The sequence below is a fragment of the Anthonomus grandis genome, chromosome 10 (genome assembly GCF_022605725.1).
Source record: "Anthonomus grandis grandis chromosome 10, icAntGran1.3, whole genome shotgun sequence".
Lineage (NCBI taxonomy): Eukaryota > Metazoa > Arthropoda > Insecta > Coleoptera > Curculionidae > Anthonomus > Anthonomus grandis.
This window is the reverse complement of record NC_065555.1, coordinates 298,223-313,948: the sequence shown is the minus strand read 5'-3', so window position 1 is coordinate 313,948 and position 15,726 is coordinate 298,223. Positions and strand designations below refer to the sequence as shown.

Genomic DNA, 15,726 nt, shown 5'->3' with positions numbered 1-15,726 from the left:
CACTGATCGCATTATTTGCTAGTTGGAATTGATTTTTTTAGTAAAACTGTTTATTTATTTTGAAATTATTATCAATAATAATTTTCAAGTTCTATATACAATTTAGGTAAGAAAACCCTTAAGGCATTAATAAATAAAGAAATATTGCACAGGCAGTAAATTTCACTTCGCTAAAACTCTTGAAAAAAAAAAGAGACGCTTAACTGCGTTCAAATCTCAGTGCAAACAACGACGGGCGTCGTCGTGCCGTCGCCATAGAAACGACGCCTATTATATTATAATATGAAATATGCGTCGATCGTTTTAGATCTCTGGCCGATATGATGCTGGTGTTTTTTCTTATTCAACCCACTTTATGTTACTAATAGGATGCTTTCGTCTTTTAACCAAGCTCATATTTTTCGGGAATAAAAATATATATTTATTAATTATATTTCAACAACATCGATAAACATCACTAATCTAACGTTGACAATTACAACATTAATCGATTAGCCAAGAGAAACCAATTCCAACCAAATCCACAAGTATTAACCGACTGTAAAATCCTTGTGGAAAATTCCAGTTATCGATTTAGGTATTATGCCACAGAATTAATGAATGTAGGAAACTTCAGATCACAGAACACAAATATGTATCTTGAGATTGAGCCCAGGAATGGTGCTTTCATTTATAAAACATTGCTATGTAAAAACTCTCCGACATGTCAATTTTTTTCAAGGATTTTTGGCAGTGTTGCCACAGTTGACGAAAGTCTATAAAGTACCAAAAACTCGGCAGCTATTACCAAAGCTAATGACAAATTCTACATTTCCTATTTAATCTTCGTATTACTAAAATAAAAATATTGACTGACGATTGATTATATATATTTTTGTAAAATTGAAAAGTGTAAAGACTGGAATGTGTTCGACCGAATCAATCCAACTCGATAGACCCCAACGTTTTTCATGACATAATTTCAGTTTGTTTGAAAGAAATCGTCATTGAAATAAAACTTTACGCAAAATAAACCCTGTGACCTGACACCCTTACGTCATAAAATAACATTTAAAGAATAAAACCTAAGAAAATAGCTTTACAATCCGGCAACGTTGGAGTAAATAGTTTGATTCGCCCTGAATAGGTTGTGTGTCAAATGTCAATAAATTGACAGTTAATTATAAACGTCAACGTTCCTAAAGTTGGAGGCAATTTGGTAAACAACTTTAAAAAAGTGTCTAAAATTGTGTTTCTAATCGTAATATTTTATTTATTTAATATGGGAATAAATTAAAAATAATTTAGATCAATATAAAAGTGATTAGTCCGCGATAATCCTCTAGTATATTTTTAACATTTGGGTCCATAAATAGAAGCATAGAACAATCGTGGTCTATATACAACATAAATTTTCATTTCTTTTTTGTTAAAAACAAGTTTTGTTTTGTTTTAATTTAAGGTATGGAAAAATTTCCCCAGACGAGGCGACACTGCGTCTAATTTTTCCATCTAAGCAAACGTCAATGTCAAATTTTCAAATTTATAACCTTAAAATCAACAACAACAAAACTGCCAAAACCATTATCTAGTTCTAAGTACATTTTTAATATTATTAAAACTTAATGGAATGGATTCGTTCTACGATGGCCCTAGACGTGCCCCCCCACTAATGTCAACTGGAATGGTAAGAATACATAAGTCAACACTCCTGGTCATAATTTTTTGTTTTATCATTTAGCTTAATGCCGAACCAGTTGTACCAGAAATATCAGTACTAGTATCGACAAATGCGCCCAGAAACACTTTTACTCCTTACACACAATGGAAGAGCCAACAGACCCAAAGGAATTTTTTACCAACAAACAAAGAAAACTTCGGTTATCTGACAAACTCTCAGCAAAACAATTCAATTTTGAAAAAGCAAGTCAGATTCGAAAGTCCTAAAGAGCAAACAAAAGTGTCTGAAAACAGTAGAGTGACCCCAGAATCAAAAGGTGTTAAATCAAATGAAAATATCCCTTCTTTTGTGAAAGGCAGCTATTTGGCTAATTTGCCTAATAAGAAACTGGACTTGAGTGTGATCGATTTGACTAAGAGCACACCCCCTTCAGTGAAAAAAACTGAAAGTAGACCTAGAAATTATAAAGAATTTCTGGAGCAACAAGAGGTAGACACCATATTACCACAAAATGTTATTGAAGATGATTCTATAACAGATATTTTCAATTATAAACCGAAATCTCAAACTAATGAAGCCAAACCTGAGGCAACTCATGTAGAGCGGAATATTGACAAAAAGGTTGTGTATAAACCTAACAAATACAGGGAGAGAATTGAAGTAGAATCACCTTTGCCCAAAGAAACCACAAAAACCTGCAATTGCTCCCAAAAAACCACCTCGGAGGATGATTTCAGTGCTAAAGATCTTCTAAAAATAATCGCCCAACAAAGTCAGCAAATTGCTCAACAAAACGCCCAACTGTTGGTCCTGCAACAGCAGATTTCCGAGCTGGTTCTCATGCAAAAAAACCAGCAATTGGCCCAACAGAATATCTGCTGCAGCCGAGAGAGATATTGTTGTCCCAAAGAGGATGATTATTGTAGAGATAGAAGGTGCGACTGTTACAGGAGAATGGGAAAAATGAGATGTGTCACAAGTACTCGACACGAAGAGAAGGAACAAGAGGGAGTATGTGTGGATCAGATGAATAAAAAGCATTTGCCAAATTTCTCTATTGGGATGACTACTAGTTTTGAGGTAGCATTTAGGAATAAATCTGCACAAAGTCAAGTAAGTAATTTTTGTGTGTGCAATTAAATATTAAGGTTTCTTGTCCCCATAAAATAAGTGGAATTTATTTTCTGTACATTATCCTAATTTGTTGCTATAAAAATGCACTTTATTGCTCTTTAAGGATAAACATTTTTCTTAAATTTAATTTTAAATTCTATGTTTAGAAAAATTGATATACCGGGTGGTGCGTCACCAAGTGGAACATAGGAAATCCCATGTAAATTTTAAGGGGGTCAATTATTGGCTTCCCTGTACATTTTATAGAAAAAATTTAAGATAACTTTTTGAAGAGACCTTGTTTCAAAAAATTTTAATAAGCGAATCTTGAATTATTCAATTAAATGTAATTGTAAAATTAGCAAATTTTCGGTTCATCTTCTGATAGCCATATTTTTTGTTTTTCAACTAGTTTAATGAAGCCAAGTATACTGGCTTGTACCATTAACCTTTCACTATAACTAGCCGCAAACCGCATTGCCAAAGTCAGCGATGCAGCTGAGTTATGGCTATCAGAGTGGAACTAGATTTTACCATTTAAAAAAAATAGGTCATCTTCTGATAGCCATATTTTTTGTTTCTCAACTAGTTGGATGAAGCCGAGTATACTGGCATGTACCCTTATCCTTTCACTATAACTAGCCGCAAACCGCATTGCCAAAGTCAGCGATGCAGCTGAGTTATGGCTATCAGAGTGGGACTAGATTTTACCATTTAAAAAAAATAGGTCATCTACTGATAGCCATATTTTTTGTTTCTCATCAAGTTGGATAAAGCCAAGTATACTGGTGTGTACCCTTATCCTTTCACTATAACCAGCCGCAAACCGCATTGCCAAAGTCAGCTATGCAGCTGCGTTATGGCTATCAAAGTGGGACTAGTTTTTACCATTTAAAAAAAAATAGGTCATCTTCTGATAGCCATATTTTTTGTTTCTCAACTAGTTTAATGAAGCCAAGTATACTGGCTTGTACCATTAACCTTTCACTATAACTAGCCGCAAACCGCATTGCCAAAGTCAGCGATGCAGCTGAGTTATGGTTATAAAAGTGGGACTAGATTTTACCATTTAAAAAAAATAGGTCATCTTCTGATAGCCATATTTTTTGTTTCTCAACTAGTTGGATGAAGCCAAGTATACTGGCGTGTACCCTTATCTTTTCACTATAACTGGCCGCAAACCGCATTGCCAAAGTCAGCGATGTAGCTGAGTTATGGCTATCAGAGTGGGACTAGTTTGTACCATTTAAAAAAAATAGGTCATCTTCTGATAGCCATATTTTTTGTTTCTCAACTAGTTGGATGAAGCCAAGTATACTGGCGTGTACCCTTATCTTTTCACTATAACTAGCCGCAAACCGCATTGCCAAAGTCAGCGATGCAGCTGAGTTATGGCTATATGAGTGGGACTAGTTTTTACCATTTAAAAAAAATAGGTCATCTTCTGATAGCCATATTTTTTGTTTCTCAACTAGTTGGATGAAGCCGAGTATACTGGCATGTACCCTTATCCTTTCACTATAACTAGCCGCAAACCGCATTGCCAAAGTCAGCGATGCAGCTGAGTTATGGCTATAAGAGTGGGACTAGTTTTTACCATTTAAAAAAAATAGGTCATCTTCTGATAGCTATATTTTTTGTTTCTCAACTAGTTGGATGAAACCAAGTATACTGGCGTGTACCCTTATCCTTTCACTATAACCAGCCGCAAACCGCATTGCCGAAGTCAGCGATGCAGCTGAGTTATGGCTATCAGAGTGGGACTAGTTTCTTATAACCTAACTTTATTAATATTATCCCGTATGATATCTAACTTCAATTAATTATATTACCCCATATTATATCGTAATCTCACTTCATTCGAAAAGTGGAAATTCCCGTACGCAGCCATAAAATTAAAGTTCATAATTATTATTATAATAAACTTCGATGCACGCCATGAAGCGAAACGATACAACGTTGCCGCATCTTACACTCTTTTAGTATAAAATTATTAAAAACACACTGGTAATACCGTGAAAAATAATCGGATTACTGATGAATGCGGTTCGATTGGCAACGTTGCCGACAGATTCAGGTTTTCGAGTAAAATAAGTCTCGGCGATTCCTTAAACAGGGGTCCGAGCCAATTTGAAATATTCGAAATATCTGAAATATGACCGGCGCTTTCGCCAATTATTAAGAATTATTTCAAATCGCACCGAGGTGCGGATTTGTTGTGTTGAAATATGCGCCTTCACCAATTAAGGTTTCTTACATTCATTCGCCTGGAATGTATATTATGCGGTGTGATTTTATTAAATTTTGCTAGATAAGAACTTTGTGTTATTTGAGTGTTGAATGCGTATTGAAAAGCGGTTTTGTTTTATTTGGGTGGCATTTAGTGTTGTAGTAAGATGAACACGATGTGGATGTTTAAACAACAATATAAATTTATTCACAGGTACATCAAAACAAAACACCTTTTGTAAATGAAAAACCTACTGTGGAAATTGAAGAAATAACTGAAACTGACCATCAAAATAAAAGTGAAATACAGCCATTCAGCCAGCCTAAAAATACCATCGGGAATAAGGAAACCCTTGTAGATACTTCGATGGTATTTAAGGAACCAATAAGGGTTAGGGAACAGTGTCCCAGTCCAGAACCGAGTATAAGGATTAACATGAATGACTTTGAAGAGTCAGATCCGTAAGTTTGACTCATATATTTTTTTATTTTAAATTTGCCACAAAATGAATAAATAGTACATATTTATTAGTACAGCAACAAAAAAAAAATACTAGGGTTTCTACAAGTTTTACAAAGTTTTCATAACTAATGTGAATATCTATACTATCTTGAATTGTATTGTAAGTCTTACACATAGGGGTGACCACAACTGACGGTTGTTTTAGGCTATATCAGGTATATACAAGGCAAGAAAACTTCGTGGAAAGTTAGAAATTGCATTCATTTTCCCAAAATTCTTTCAGAAAGTCCTTAGAAATCTTTTTTTTGTTATTTCTATTTAAAGTTAATTTAGGTTTTCTTCCAGGCAGTTTATTTCAAATTAGAAATATATTTTCAGCTGTTTGGAAAAAAAATTGCTGAAAAAATGTTTCCACATCAGGTTGTGGCTGTCTTCTTGAGCGTATTTAGTAGAGAGTACTTTAGTTTCTTCTTCCGAGTCGTCAGAGTCACTACTTTCTGCAGAATTATTCTTTGACGGAAAGGAACTGCAAGGAACAGTAGAGGAGTATGTCATTTACTAAGCTCACAGATGGAGCTAAGTGTAACTGCAAGTACGAAAAATGTTGCTAGTGAACTACACCTTATGAAAATACTTCATGCACTGATCACTCCTAGGTGACATTATTCAGTTTAACAATTTAAAAAAGCAGTGAAAAGTCTGAGTGGAAAGAATTTTTTAAATTTTTATAAATATATAAATTTGAAAGTTGCATCAATTTTTTCATGCAAATTGATCGATATAAAAATGTACAAATCGAACAGTTTTTTGGGCGAGGGGATCCGCCCCTGGATGATAATGATTTACATAATATTAGCGGTCAAGTTTTGGCGGAGGATAATTAATTCTTTATATTCGATGATTTAAATTATGAGAAAGAAACTAAAAACCACGATATAATAAACGACAGAGGCGCATATATACATTTCCCACTGGATATCTAGGTCTGGGTTTTAGAAATAAAACAAAAAATATTCATCAAATGTATTACCATATTATGAAGCAAAAAAATCACAAGTTATATACAATCAAAATTAACAGTTATACACACTTGTTAAAACATCAAAATTCCACAATATGTAAATTTACAACTTAATTTATTTAAGAACTTTGTTGTATGAAGAGCAGAGTTTCTACATCAGTTGAATTTTATGGGGTACTTATTACAAAAGGCAGTAAATATCTAAAGGTCAATAAAAATTTAATAAAATTCCCTACTGTACCAGTAAAGGTTTCTTAGTAGATTGAACAATAAAGAAGAAATAAATAAATAAATTAGGCCTTTATTTTATACTCGGCGAAGAACAGCGAATGCTGTTAACTTAACCGAGTACACATAAAATTACAATATTATTATAACTCCTTTTAAAAAGCAAATAAAACATACAGAAAATATTTAACTAACTTAATATACAAAAAACAAACAAAAGCTTAGACTTAAAAAAAAATATATAATAATAAAATTATATTAATTATGATAAATTTCATCATAATTTATTATATCATACTTTTTAACTTTGATTCGAAAGAAGGCAGAGCTGATGTTGTCCAGACTAAGAAGCTGCTGACTGACTTGTGTGAAACTACCGTCAATGTGCTGGCTGTTAGTAAATTTGGGAAGCCGAATCGTAACGGGCGTCAGGCTGTTAGGGTGATCCCTGGTAGTACAGACGATGTTAGGCTTGTTTTGAAGAACAAATTGAAGACTGTCGGTAAATTCTTCATCGAGACGGACATGACGCCTCGGCAGCGCAATGAGCTTAAGGCAGCCAAATCGGAGTTAAAGCGACGCAAATAGGAAGGAGAAAATAATCTTTATATAAGATACATCAATGGTTCCCCCAGAATTGTAGCAAAAAACTAGATTCGCCTTTATTTTCACATGCTAGTGATGCCCACTTAACTTGTTTTTATCAAAATGTTCGTGGTCTTAACACTAAAACCGAGACTTTTTTTCTTGCCGCCATTGCTCAGGATTTTCACACCATATGTATCACCGAGACATGGTTGAGGCCAGAGATGTCTAGTGAAATATTTCCAAAGACTTATGATGTTTACCGATCGGACCGAAAATTTGAATCCGTTATTGCCACACGTGGTGGCGGAGTTCTCTGTGGGTTTCTAAAAACATTAGTTTGTCTGATTTTTGCAACAGTATTGCGCCCTCTATCGATGTTGTTGGCTGTAAATTTACTATTAGGTTACAGATATTTTACATGATTGTTTTGTACATCCCACCATCTATAACATCTGTAATTTTCTGGCAATTTCTGGATCACTTTACACTTTTAATATCAAAACTAAACCATAATGTAATAATAGTGGGCGATTTTAACGTGTCTGATTTCTCTATTAACTCACTTACAGGTAATCATGTTAGTCAAAAGTCTATTGCTGTGAATAATTTTGCTAACACTTTTAATCTTGTTCAGTGTAATCACATCCTAAACGGACTATTGGATCTTGTTTTATCTAACTTCACCTGTACTGTTTCGCGTAGTGACGTGCCCTTTGTCTTGGAGGATTTGCATCACCCTGCACTGGAAATTGATTTTACTGTCTCAGGCCAACGTGTCCATAATTTTCAGCTTAATAAAAACTTATATCATTCTTTAGAAAGGCCAACTTCCATCTCCTTTATGACTCGATCCTTGAAGCTGACTGGTCTACTATGTATTTATCCTCTAACGTTAATGATGCATGTGGAACCCTATATGATATATTGAATGGCATATTTGCCGCACATATTCCTCTTAAGCAGCAACGTAAAAGAAGATTTCCAAATTATTATTCTCGAGAATTGATTAAGAACATTTATAGGAAAGAAAAGGCTTTCAAGGACTTTAAAATGTACAATTCTCCATTCTTTCAAAATAAATTCCATTTTCTTAGACGCCTTATCAAACTACAAATACGCAATGAATATATGTTGTATATATCAAACACCGAAAGGAATATTTATCTTCTTGGACCCATCAAGCTTTTGGAATTTTATTGGTTCTAAGACGGCTGGCACCAGGATTCCTGGTATGATGAGGCTACCCGATGACGTGGTAATTAAAGACCCACAAGACATAGTTGATGCTTTTGCACTGTTCTTTGGTAAGGCATTTATACAATCAAATGTCATTAACCATTCGTCGACGTCTGATAATGTGCCTCACTTTGACATTTCTAACGTTGATGCTTCCCAGATTATTTTGGCTAGTAAAAAACTCAAAAATAAGTTAACATCTGGTGTAGACGGTGTACCTAGCTTCTTGGTTAAAGATTGCATTGGTGTCCTGGCTGATCCGCTGACCTACATTTTCAACTTAATACTGTCAACAGAACAGATTCCTGAAATTTGGAAGACTGCAAAAATAATACCTATTTTAAAAGCTGGGGACTCTGATCAAATCGTGAACTACAGGCCAATCTCATTACTCTGTAACTTCTCAAAAATTTTCGAAATTATCCTGAATCGCTCGCTATTTAGTCACGCAAAAGAACTCAACTTATCCTGTCTGTCTAGCCACATCTGTGAATCACTTAATGTTAATACTCAAGTCGATGTTATTTATACCGACTTCCAAAAAGCCTTTGATCGGATAGATCACTATATTTTGCTGCATAAATTAACTCAGTATGGTTTTTCAGGGAGATTATTTAATTTATGTCATTCCTACTTGATTGGTAGATCTCAATATGTTGAATATGAGGGCTTTAAGTCGAAACTTTTTAACGTAACGTCGGGTGTGCCACAGGGCTCGAACCTGGATCCGCTCCTGTTAGTTTTTTTATAAATGACTTGATTGAGTCACTCACTTGTCATAGGCTGGCTTTTGCTGATGATTTGAAGCTATATTTAAATGTATATGGTTTGGAGGATTGTGTTTTTCTTCAGAGCTGTCTAAATACATTGGAAGTATGGTGCGCTGTTAATAGGTTAGGCTTGAATGCGGTTAAATGTAGTGTGGTCAGTTACTCTAGATTAAAAACACCTTTAAATTTTAATTACTTTATGATACTATTTTGAGTTGATTTGAATTTACATTCGTTCCACACTTCAACAACATAGTCAAGTCAGCCCTGAGAATGCTTGGGTTCATAATTAGAACTTCTAAGAGTTTTACTTTAGAATCTACATTAAGACTGCTTTTCTGTTGCTTTGTGCTCTATCAGAATCATGTTGGTCTCCTTGAATCTGTTCAGCGTAGATTTGCTAAGTTTTTGGCCTTCGGGCAGGATGGCATATATCCAGTTAGAGGGTTTGATCATCGGCAACTATTGGAACGCTTCAATCTACATCCATTACATCTCAGAAGAATGATCTTCTCTGTAAAATTCCTGCATGGATTTCTGAATGGATTCATTGATAGTCCTCTACTTTTTTCTGGTGTACGTTTCATGGTGCCTAGGCTTAATGCAGCTACACATCCCCTAACATTCTTTCTACCAAAGCCTCATACTAACATCCTGTTGAAATCTCCACTATATACAATATGCGCTATATTTAATCGGATCTGTCACATGTGCGATATAAATTTCTCTCCGGTTCATGTGATTGTCGATATCTTGGTAGATCATTACTCTTGGGATTAAGACCCATGATTTAAGTTATAGTTAGTAGGTATATTGCAGTTAATTTAATTTTGTTGAATATATGAAAGAAAATTAAAAATGCACTGCCTGGAAAAATGCTTCTCAACTGACCAGAGACATTTTTTTTATTTCAGGCAGTTGAACTCCTAATTAAAAAAAAAAAGAATTAAACTCTCTGTAAGAAATATAAATAAACTTCAACTGCCTGGAAGTAACCAGACTACATTTTATCAACTATTTTAATTCCTTACAAACTCTGAAAAATGCCTTGGAATCTTATTGTTTATTTATATGTCTAGGACTAATTCTTAATATATTATAATTTTCCAAAAATGCCTTGAAATGCTACTGAATTCGCTTTGATTCCCAAACACTTATTTTTAGGGAGGATTCGTCTGAAGTGGAAGCCAGTTTTTATAGAAACCTTATGGTAATTGATCAATATAACTTGACTTAATAAGTAATTCAATTTCAATCGTAATTAATTTTTAAGAGCCAAGTGAATAAAATACTTAAAAAGGCCCAAATCGAGACATCCGAAGAAGTGATGAGCAACTTGGGGGAACCAAATTTAAATAACAGAACCATGCATAAAATTAAGGAGGCCACTCTAAAGCAGTTGAGGAAAATTGGGGTTAATCTGCCTCAAATGGAAGATAGTAGTAGAGAGAGTGATAGGCATGTGATTCAATTATTAAAGCTACCAACTGAAGAATAATTGATTTTTTTTTTTTATTGCAGTGAAATGACAAATGAACAATCATATGATCAAGAAGACATTAGTTTTGCAGTTAAACAATTACTGATGAAATATTTACCTGCGGAACATTTGGTGAGGGCCTCCTCAAATCCGTCAATGACACCAGAAAGGGTTTTAACACCGAAAAGTAAAACCGGGGAGATTAAGACTAGACCAGAGTTTTCTTTTGCCACAGTACAATATATGAAGAAGTATAATTTGATTACCAATAGTAAGAAAGGTAAGATTAATAATTAGGATCTATAATTGTATTAGTCCTAACTTTTTTAATTCAGAATTTAACTTACCGTCCAAGGAAAAACATGGACATTCTCCAAAAATCCTGGACATATCCAAGTTAAAACAGCAACCCAAACTGTTGTAGCAGGAAATTTAGTAATAAGTGACAATGAGTAATTTTTATATTTTTGCAATAAATATGTAATATAAATAAACACATTTCATCAGTTCTACCCTTTCATTTTTATAAGTCTCTATATACAATAGGCAGCTTCCTTATTGAACACTAACAAAATGAAAACAAAACCAATAGTAAGTAGCAATTCTACTATTTTTGAGTATTAATTCATTCATATACTAAAAGATTCCCCACAGCCACAAGTTCCTTTAATATTAGGGTTGTTGAACACAAACTCCGAACTCAATTTATTTTGTACATAATCCATTTCGGTTCCTAACAATGTCAGTTGGGCCTTTTTGTCTATAAACACTCTTATCCCGTCTTGGACTACCTCTTCATCAAGTTTTTCTACAATAAACCATATTAAATTAAGATTTATTTATTTTGTTGGGGTAAAGTTACCTTTTTGAGATGCATAATCTAATGTGTATGACAATCCGTTGCACCCCCGTTGCCTCACACCAATCTTAAGACCAACCTACAAATGAACAATCTTGGAACAATTAATATCGAAATTTATAATTGAAACACTTACGTATTCGTTTTTTTCTCTTAAAAGCTCTTTTATTCGATTAACAGCCGCGGGCGTCTAAAATAAGAAATAATTTATATATAAAAAAAAGTGAGGTTATGTTAACGCAATGTTTATGTAACAAATAACCCATTAACCTACGATGAGTAACGCCTGTCTGGTGGGTTGTAATTTACGTTTTACGGCCCGTACGGTGGCCGTGGCCACGTTACGCGCTGCCATTCGAGATTTACTTGAATTTTGAAGATTTTTATTATGAAAACAGAAAATTATTTTTGATTATTAACTGTCCGTCATTCGGAATGACGTTTTTCGGTTAGGTTATGGTGGCCGACCAATCAGAATCAAGTCGTCTTTGGAATGACCGGTATGACCTTCAGACGTGACCGATTATTGCAGGCCCTTTTAAATGCCTTTTCGGTTAAGTGAACTCGGTTATAGATTATCGTTGATAATTTTGCAAGACCTTAGGGACGAAAACATAAAAAATTGAATGACTGTATATTGACTGTACTTGTTCTAGCAGCATCAAATCAACAAACAAAACTAAATACTTAGGAGTTTATTTTGACAATTATTTAAAATGGCAGCATCATTTTTAAACATTGATTTTTTTTTTTTTAATTTGACACAAACAGACCGAAAGCACTTAAGGGATTTTACTTAAAAATTACACTGACATATATTTAAGCGGTCAGTTAATAAAAAGTTAACCGGCCATTTAACCGAAATGGTTGGTTTGAATGAAGGTCATCGTCTTGCAATTTAAAGGTTATGTTCGTTTATTATGACGTTGACAATGACAACCCGATTAGTCAGCTCAGCTGTCAAAGGAAACCACTGAAAATCGAAAAAAAACGGGATAACGGCACCGAAATTTATTTAAAAAAAGGTGTGTTTTGTAATATTTCGATAAGTTTTATATAATGGAGGCGTACGAGGTGATCGTTAACCAGCCAGTGGTTATAGACAACGTGAGTGAACACACAGACCTGAATATTTACTTTAAATTTGACTCCTACTGGTTTTAGGGTACAGGAGTTATTAAGGCTGGATTTGCTGGAGACCAGATTCCCAAGTGCCGATTCCCCAATTAGTAAGTAAAAGAGCCATTCTTATGGAGATTAAAACTTACATTTTCTCTTATATAAAGTGTTGGTAGACCAAAACATGTTCGAGTTATGGCAGGAGCCCTCGAAGGTGATGTTTTTATTGGCCCTAAAGCTGAAGAGCATCGGGGACTGTTGTCTATTAAATATCCAATGGAACATGGAATTGTCACAGACTGGAATGATATGGAAAAAATTTGGAATTACATTTATAGGTAAGAATCAAAGACTTAACCCAGTCATTCATTTTAAATCCAATTTTTTCAGCAAAGATCAGTTAGGAGCATTTTCAGAAGAGCACCCAGTGTTACTGACTGAAGCCCCATTAAATCCTAGAACAAATAGAGAAAAAGCAGCGGAAATTATGTTCGAGACTTTCAATGTGCCTGCCCTATTTATTTCTATGCAAGCCGTACTCAGTTTGTAAGTTATTCAAAAAGGTTTGGTTTCTTTTATGAATAGTTTGTTCTGTTTTAGATATTCGACTGGTCGCACTACTGGGGTAGTGTTAGATGCAGGTGACGGAGTAACTCATTCAGTGCCTATTTATGAAGGATTTGCCCTACCTCACAGTATTATGAGATCTGATATTGCCGGAAGGGATGTTTCAAGATATTTAAGGTAAACTAAAGTTATTTGTTTATCTATTTAATCTAATGCGGTATACAAAGTATGTCATATAAGCAATGAAGCAAATTCAATTTATTAAGACAAAATAATATTAAATGACACTTGATACAAATTTATTCGTGTGTCATATAGGTTGCAAAAACTATCTTTACTAATATATTATGTTCTCCTTAAAGAAAATGTACTCAATGGTTCCATTTACATCACAGTTTTTGATTCACATCTCTTTCCTCAATAGTAAAAAAATCATGAAATGTTTCAGTGTCCAATTTTCTATTAAACATTTTTCAGAAATGAATGGTTTGTAAAAAAAATCAAATTTTCAGATATGTTTTACTTTTAACCCTCAACTTGTTCCTCTTAAAAGGGATTTGGTCCTTTGAGTCAGATTTTGAGTTCAAACAATAGCTCTATTAAGGTCTTATGGTTTAAATTAATTAGGATGAAATTGTCTACTAATTTTTTAAGTAAGGCTTCCAATAAAAATCATATATTTTAAATATTTACCTATTTAACTCTCAACTTGTCATTACAAGAAAAATTAAAATTTTGGATTTTTCCATTTTTGTACTTTGGACCATTTAAAATGCTTTGTAGCTTTTTTATTTGTATTTAAAGAATCTTTTTTTTTTCATCATTTTTATCATGCTCATTTTCTTGTTGGGTTTTTTATACATGATAAATATCAAAATTGGTTCAAATTCATTTATTGCTCTTTTGATTACATAAAGTAATATAAGGTCATCAACATAGAGTTGTTAAATATGGATTTACTATATCATCATCTTTGCCTATTGAGTATATCTATATTAGAAACGCTTAGCAATAAATCTATATTGCTCCCTTTAATTTGCACTTAAAAAATAATAATTTTTTTTAACAATGTTTGCCATTAAATACATAATTATCCCTTATGATTACTATATTAGTTACAGTTACATCACTTCTGTTTAGTAGGCAAATTCATTCAACTCACTCCCTTGACATTGATTAAAAATTACAATAAATTAATAGGGATTTCCTAAGGGCAGGGTCTTACATTACAACTTCCTTCTTGTTATGTTTATTTTCACTTTCAGACTGTTATTGAGGAAAGAAGGCATCATCTTCCGAACATCTGCAGAGTTTGAATCTGTGAGAACTCTAAAAGAAAAAGCCTGTTATTTGTCAAATAATCCAATAAAAGAGGAATCAGTGGAAACTGAGTCGATCAACTATACACTGCCCGATGGTAGCGTTATAAAAGTTGGACCAGCCAAATTTAGGGCTCCCGAGATTTTGTTTAAGCCTGATCTAATAGGTCAGTGCAGTAAAACCAATCAATATGGAATTATATATATTTTTTTATTAATAATATAAATTTTCAGGAGAAGAATGCGAAGGTCTACATGAAGTACTTCTATACTCGATTCAAAAATCAGATTTGGACCTCAGGAAGGTTCTCTTTAAGAACATCGTCTTATCAGGAGGTTCGACGTTGTTCAGAGGGTTCGGCGATCGCCTATTATCCGAAATTAAGAAAATGGCACCCAAAGAAGTTCAGATTAAAGTAAGTCAGTCTGATATGACCGAGATTCCATTGAAAAATTAACATTTTTAAACACAGATCTCTGCTCCCCAAGAAAGACTTTACTCCACATGGATCGGGGGTTCGATTTTGGCATCTCTAGACACTTTTAAGAAAATGTGGATTTCCAAACGGGAATTCGACGAGGAAGGACAACGTGCTATACATAGGAAAACGTTTTAGGTTTTTATAATTATTAAATTTCTAACTTATTTTTTCTACTTTAAGTTAAAGAACAAGCGAGTGACACGGGTGATTCGTGGAAATAAAATCTCTATTAATGTGATTACGTGGTTTTAGGATTAAGTTACGTGAGTACATGATCCTTTTTTATAATTTTCTCCATATTATCAATGATTAACGTTAATTTGTATCGCACTAAAAATTGTTGCATTCCCTTTTCGTAAATACGCGCTTTAATGTAAATAATAATAATAATGTCACAAAAATGTTGTAGCTTTCGTTATTTTTATAGGTTGTGCTTAATACTTAAATAATACCAAATTATTATTATTATTATTATAATATGATCTATCTTAAAATATTATTATTATATACAATATTTAAAATTTGTTTTTTTCCACATGAAAAGAAATATATACTTACCTGATGGGTTATTTAATAGTAGGTTATTTATAGT

The 15,726-nt window shown here is 33.6% G+C and overlaps 3 protein-coding genes across 3 annotated transcripts; 2 read left to right on the top strand and 1 right to left on the bottom strand.

Moving 5' to 3' along the window:
• Nucleotides 1-1,419: 1,419 nt before the first annotated feature.
• On the top strand, nucleotides 1,420-11,295 carry LOC126741314 (uncharacterized). The gene is made up of 7 exons (XM_050447712.1): nucleotides 1,420-1,666; nucleotides 1,721-2,773; nucleotides 5,217-5,464; nucleotides 10,473-10,518; nucleotides 10,582-10,766; nucleotides 10,830-11,068; nucleotides 11,124-11,295. The coding sequence occupies exons 1-7, from the start codon at nucleotides 1,610-1,612 to the stop codon at nucleotides 11,210-11,212; spliced, it is 1,917 nt and encodes a 638-aa protein (XP_050303669.1). The 5' UTR covers nucleotides 1,420-1,609; the 3' UTR covers nucleotides 11,213-11,295.
• On the bottom strand, nucleotides 11,236-12,119 carry LOC126741315 (iron-sulfur cluster assembly 1 homolog, mitochondrial). Its single transcript, XM_050447713.1, has 4 exons — nucleotides 11,922-12,119; nucleotides 11,784-11,837; nucleotides 11,651-11,726; nucleotides 11,236-11,596 (listed from the first exon to the last, which is right to left on the bottom strand). The coding sequence occupies exons 1-4, from the start codon at nucleotides 12,000-12,002 to the stop codon at nucleotides 11,418-11,420; spliced, it is 390 nt and encodes a 129-aa protein (XP_050303670.1). The 5' UTR covers nucleotides 12,003-12,119; the 3' UTR covers nucleotides 11,236-11,417.
• A 467-nt stretch (nucleotides 12,120-12,586) lies between these two features.
• On the top strand, nucleotides 12,587-15,655 carry LOC126740975 (beta-centractin). The gene is made up of 8 exons (XM_050447186.1): nucleotides 12,587-12,754; nucleotides 12,812-12,876; nucleotides 12,934-13,104; nucleotides 13,157-13,312; nucleotides 13,367-13,510; nucleotides 14,599-14,819; nucleotides 14,887-15,068; nucleotides 15,126-15,655. Exons 1-8 carry the CDS (start codon nucleotides 12,707-12,709, stop codon nucleotides 15,267-15,269), a joined length of 1,131 nt encoding a protein of 376 aa, XP_050303143.1. The 5' UTR covers nucleotides 12,587-12,706; the 3' UTR covers nucleotides 15,270-15,655.
• The last annotated feature ends 71 nt before the right edge of the window (nucleotides 15,656-15,726 follow it).

Excerpts from the sequence above, each read along its gene's own strand:
- LOC126741314 (XM_050447712.1), top strand. The coding sequence starts at position 1,610 with ATGGATTCGTTCTACGATGGCCCTAGACGTGCCCCCCCACTAATGTCA. Across the intron at positions 1,667-1,720 it reads CACTAATGTCAACTGGAATG|CTTAATGCCGAACCAGTTGT; the intron begins GTAAGAATACAT and ends TTTATCATTTAG. Across the intron at positions 5,465-10,472 it reads GACTTTGAAGAGTCAGATCC|GGAGGATTCGTCTGAAGTGG; the intron begins GTAAGTTTGACT and ends ACTTATTTTTAG.
- LOC126741315 (XM_050447713.1), bottom strand. The coding sequence starts at position 12,002 with ATGGCAGCGCGTAACGTGGCCACGGCCACCGTACGGGCCGTAAAACGT. Across the intron at positions 11,838-11,921 it reads CCAGACAGGCGTTACTCATC|ACGCCCGCGGCTGTTAATCG; the intron begins GTAGGTTAATGG and ends TTCTTATTTTAG. Across the intron at positions 11,597-11,650 it reads AGATTATGCATCTCAAAAAG|AAAAACTTGATGAAGAGGTA; the intron begins GTAACTTTACCC and ends GGTTTATTGTAG.
- LOC126740975 (XM_050447186.1), top strand. The coding sequence starts at position 12,707 with ATGGAGGCGTACGAGGTGATCGTTAACCAGCCAGTGGTTATAGACAAC. Across the intron at positions 13,511-14,598 it reads GATGTTTCAAGATATTTAAG|ACTGTTATTGAGGAAAGAAG; the intron begins GTAAACTAAAGT and ends TTTCACTTTCAG. Across the intron at positions 14,820-14,886 it reads GTTTAAGCCTGATCTAATAG|GAGAAGAATGCGAAGGTCTA; the intron begins GTCAGTGCAGTA and ends ATAAATTTTCAG.